Genomic DNA, 5,162 nt, shown 5'->3' with positions numbered 1-5,162 from the left:
CCACATAACAGATTCATTGTGAAGAAAAGATTATTCCAAGTTCCATTTTAACTTGCCTTGAGAACCCTTAAACCATAGCTCACAAACCATGGCTTGACTGTCCAAATCCCGAAAACCAAACCTTCAAATTCACTAATTAGGGTTATTACATCCACCACAAAGATTTAATAACTTCAATTACATGATTACACGGTAAAAATCCTAAAGTCTATGAACCTTAAAAATCAAATATTTTCCAAAAATCAATGAACCCTAATTTCTGATTTCATTTTTCAAAACCAAATTGAAATTGAAGTTGAAATTTTCTCACTAAAACTCAATTTGCGTCTCTCTGTATTTTTTTATTTTGTTCTAATCTAAATGGAGAAGATGCACAGAAATATTTAGGGTGTATATGTCTTTTCCCGACATATAAAACTCACACATGTGGCGTCATTGACCAGTTAACACAGTTTGGACAGAATTAACAACGGTGATGCATTTTCCCATAACTTTTTTTTCTATGGGACAGTTTTCCAATGGGGCATCGAAATATGGGGCATTTTTTCCAATTATCCCGATTTAATTTTAATTTGAACACCACAAAAAACAAAGTCTTCGCTGAATAAAAATCAAGAATACACTAACAATTCTAATGTTGAAGGAAGCAAATGGCAAATTCTTTTATTATAGGAAAATAACAAACCACTTCATACATAAAAGAAGAAGAAGAAAAAAAAGTTAAAGGGTACAAAAGAATTACAGGACAATAATACCCACAACATTGCGCCTACAAAAAAACAATTAAATTAGAGAGAGACAACTAATCACCAGCAACGAACACTGTCCAACTCCAAAAATATTATTCACTGATGAAATCCTCCTAGTTTTAATTGGAAACAACTTGATCAAGCGTCTTTCTTGGCTTCAATCTCCTTTGCTAATTTTGTAGTTTTTTTCTTATTAGCAACGACATATTGGTTCTTGTTCCCGAAAATTCTAGGAGAATACGTAAAATATACCATTTCCAGAAATAAAGGAAACTCCAGGAAAGCAAATAAGAGTACCGAAACTAAACCAAATGATGCCACAGGAAACGGAGCCCAACTATATTTATTCCTAAGAACAATGGTAAATGCTGCACCAAAGGATATCAATATGCTGGCCATAGAAATGAATAGAGTTGCAAGCCCTATTATGAGTTTTTGTGGCAAAGATTTATAAAAATCCTCTTCAGCATAACGAGAGGTCATGATTGCTAAGAACATTAGAACCGATGTAATTGACGAGAATAAAGCTACAGCATCTGCTACTGCAAATAGTGCAAATGTCCTTCTTGCTAAGAAAATTGGGACACCATTTATAGGGCTATCAGTATCACTAATATTACCTCCTGAGACAGTGAACGCCGCTGCAAACGCTACGGTAGCAATAAGGGTGGCAACCACCATGCACGAACCGGATGTGTCTTTCATCCACTTCTCTCCCTTCTCCACTAATTCCTTATGTTGCTCCGTGAATACAGACTTTGCTGTTTCTTTATCTCCATTTCTCGTGTACTTATACTGTGGGTGTACAATATTTTCAATTCCCTGAAGAAGTTATTAGAGTATTTAGAAAAAGAACTACTCGCACTAATTATAATATGGCTAATTTTAAATCAAATAATGCTTAGCAGTGATAAATCATAATTTTAAATACTTCTTAGTTGGTAGAGTAGATATTCTGTACCTTAAACCACTGTATCTCTCGTTGCATTTGTAAAGCTGCACCGGATACCAAATTTAGTTTAGCAGAAGGCGCTAATTTTGCAGCATAATGTAAGATGCTGTTATAATTGTCATCTTCTCTAGAAACTAGATCATCTTTATCGTTTCCACTAGTTTCCAATATGAGATTCAAAATCTTTTCATCCCGTTGTTTAATCGCAATTTGTATCATTGTTTCACCATCAAATTTAGACCAAATCAGGAAACGGAATTTTTCCAGACACTTTGCTACAAACTCAGTGATCCCATATTCTATTGCCGTAGTCACAATGGCAGTATCATTTAGAAAATCTATCACTTCATCCTGGTTAGTGGATTTTTCTTTTTTGAGTTGTTCTACCATATAATTAACCAAATTAAAGGCTCGTTTGTGCATCACCTTCTGGCCATATAGGCGACTGATAAGAGGGGCTAGAATAACAAAAAAAAAAAAAAAGGTCAGCACAAACCGTGTAAGATAGGAGGATACTCTGTGAATTTTAATTGATAAGCAGCCTAGCTAGCTACAAGGCTTTTGTAATGTTCACCTCGTGCATAGTAACGAATGATGTGGTCCGAAATGAAGTTCTTCACCGCTCTCGTCACACCATTTTCTTTAACTGAAAGAGCATCTAAGACCTTTTTAGGGGCTTCTAATTCGTCTACGGTCGTTACTTTTGTTATCGCTGATGGATTCTCTAGATCACCTTCCTGTCCATCTTTACTCTCTAAAGGGATCTCATCATTGGTGCCTTCAGAATTTTTCAAAGAGTTATCATCAACTTCTTCAGTGTCCTTATCGTATGGAGAAGACATGTTCACATGAATTACTGTGCCAGCAGTATTAGCAATTAATTAGAGTTAGCAATGAATTACAAAAAAAAATGGGGATACAAATGATGAGCAGATATATAAAAATCTAAGCTAGAGTGAACTATTACTAACATGAATAGATGAAGCGTTCCCACCAAGGAAAGTTTGCCCCGCTTTTAAATGCAAACGGCCTATCAATAAGCTTCTGAAATCCACAAATTCCTCTGGTTCCTTCGGTTTTCTTAGTAACCAATTTCGGGAACCGTTTGAGAAGAGATAATGCCAAATCTACAAATAAACCAATTTTAGCAGGTAAGGTCAAATGAATTAGGAAAAAAAAAAGAAAAAGATAGACAACATAACCACTAGTTTTCCAACACACCGTAGAAACCGTATTCGATTGCACCGCACAACAGCTCAACACCATATCCATCGGAGAATGGACTTGGGTGTTCATGCTTAGTTACAGAGTAAAGATACTTAACAGTCTCGGCCTGTCCAGCTGAAATATACATAATAGCAGTTTGGAGTGGTATCCAATCATTGTCATCCCGCATCTGTGTAAGTTTTGGATTCTTTCTTACAATTGCCTCAGCAGCTTTTACATTTCCATATAAAGCAGCTCCATGGAGTGCTGTGGAATTATCGCTATCCTTTATTTCCAAGGCTTCAGGGGTCATGAGTTTCACAAGCTCTTGTGCAAAGCTCCACCGTTCATTATTTATCGCTATATGCAACGCTGTTTCATCATCAAATGTAATTGTTTTTTCAACCGCTTCTGGAAAACGCTTCAGAAAGTCACGAGCCTTTCTCCAGTCACCTTCATATGCTGCGTTGTATAGGTCCTCATACTCATCCACAATATTGTCATTATTCTTATCTATATTTAACATGAAAGGAAAAAAAATATATATCAGAAGGAATTTAAATTTTGCAAAGCTCTGTACATGTATCAGGTAAAATATTAAACTAGCATACCAGCGTCATTTTTTGGTTTTTCTTCGACAACAGATTCATCTTCGCTTTCCTCTTCATCACCAGTATGACGACTGAGTACTTTTTCTAGTCCTTTATTAAAATTTGTGGTTACTGTCTCTAATAGTTTTAGCTGGCTGCGTTCTTGAGATTCGGTAAGTTTTTGCAGCATGTCTCCTTGAGATTCAGTAAGTTTTTGCAGCATGTCTCCTTGAGACTCAGTAAGTTTTTGCAGCATATCTCCTTGAGATTCAGCAAGTTTTTGCAGCATTTCTCCTTGAGATTCAGCAATAAGCTTACAAAGTATTACCATCTCCTGTGATGGTTCATCACGACTACCTTCCCTAGACATAGCGATGTTGCCAGTGATTAATTGAAAACTAGTTAGAAAGAAAGAAAAAAAGAAATAAAGGGATGGAGTGAATGAAATGAATGAAAATAGATAGCTATATATAGATACTGAAAGGGAGCTAGCTAAGGGAGTCCTAGAAGTTATCAGTTAGCAATAACCCGGTGCCTTGATTTAGCTCTGGGAATAGGACGTAGTGCAATAGTTGAGGCTGCAGGTTGCAAACAAATAATGTTTATGTAATTAGCTGTATAATGATTAGAGTAAGATTAATGATGGAACGGTTATGGCTCGTCAAAATAAACTTAATATTTTCTCATTAGTTCATAATATTTCTAAGTGCAACTTTGCAGGTGATAATTAATAAACCTAATCGTTAGTACACAAATTTCCGGCCTGGCAAATCAAAAATCAAAATCCGTTACCACCCACCAACATTTATTGGACACTACCGTGCCCACCAGAAAAACTACTTTTCTTCTGGAAATCATTAAATGAAAGACTTCCAATCTAGTTGAGGCTGGTGGTTAACTAATAAATGTTGATGTTGATATTGATCAAGTATTGCTAATGTTAGTTGTATCAAAGATAAATGATGTTTAGTTGACTTCTATTTCATTTTGGTTTTAGTGTTCATTTAGTATTTTAGACACACCGTTGGCTCAGTATTCTTACTACCCTTGAGGTGCCTGCCATTTACCCGATGCCCTAGTCACCGTTGGATTAACAACCTGCTCGGTTAATGCAAATCCAGTTGAAGCAAATGGTTTAAATAAACGGTGGATAAGTGGTGGCACGGACGCATGCCATCAGATAACTCGTCTTTTATTGTTCTGATGTCTGACTATGTATCTAGCTGGACTCATATATTGAACTAGGAAATACTTGGAAAATAACTACAACCGTCCACATTCGTTTATATTTGGCTCGCCCCTTGAATATTCATTTTATCAATTTTTTGTGAGGAAAGCAAAGAACAACTGTTCACGATATGAACACCCTTTGTTGAAATGTTCATGCAACAAATGGTTCTTAAGTTTCATCAAAACAATAATTCTTTTAAATTTAATTATTAGCTTTTTAAACATGATTAGCTAGCACGTCCAAAAATTGAATATTCTCACTTGCATTTTCTCAACGCTTGACAGTATACATGGGGCTCATCAAAATGGACTGAATATTCCCACAGAAATTTTCTCAACGCTTGACAGCGTATATGAAGCTCATCAAAAAAAATCGAATAATATTTACCTACAACTATGCTGAAGAATGATATAAACCAGGTATATTATATATTG

At 35.7% G+C, this 5,162-nt stretch overlaps 1 protein-coding gene across 1 annotated transcript; it reads right to left on the bottom strand.

Moving 5' to 3' along the window:
* Nucleotides 1-637: 637 nt before the first annotated feature.
* LOC113326569 lies at nt 638-4,103 on the bottom strand. Its single transcript, XM_026574269.1, has 6 exons — nt 3,519-4,103; nt 2,923-3,420; nt 2,673-2,828; nt 2,276-2,557; nt 1,711-2,159; nt 638-1,571 (listed from the first exon to the last, which is right to left on the bottom strand). The coding sequence occupies exons 1-6, from the start codon at nt 3,865-3,867 to the stop codon at nt 888-890; spliced, it is 2,418 nt and encodes an 805-aa protein (XP_026430054.1). The 5' UTR covers nt 3,868-4,103; the 3' UTR covers nt 638-887.
* Nucleotides 4,104-5,162: the final 1,059 nt, after the last annotated feature.

Source organism: Papaver somniferum, unplaced genomic scaffold, assembly GCF_003573695.1.
Source record: "Papaver somniferum cultivar HN1 unplaced genomic scaffold, ASM357369v1 unplaced-scaffold_10, whole genome shotgun sequence".
NCBI lineage: Eukaryota > Viridiplantae > Streptophyta > Magnoliopsida > Ranunculales > Papaveraceae > Papaver > Papaver somniferum.
This window is presented reverse-complemented; position numbering and strand designations above follow the sequence as displayed.

Bases quoted from the DNA above. Each gene is read 5' to 3' on its own strand.
- LOC113326569 (XM_026574269.1), bottom strand. From the start codon at position 3,867: ATGTCTAGGGAAGGTAGTCGTGATGAACCATCACAGGAGATGGTAATA. The intron at 2,829-2,922 runs GTGTGTTGGAAA...GTTTATTTGTAG, and splicing joins AATCGAATACGGTTTCTACG to ATTTGGCATTATCTCTTCTC. The intron at 1,572-1,710 runs GTACAGAATATC...TAACTTCTTCAG, and splicing joins GAGAGATACAGTGGTTTAAG to GGAATTGAAAATATTGTACA.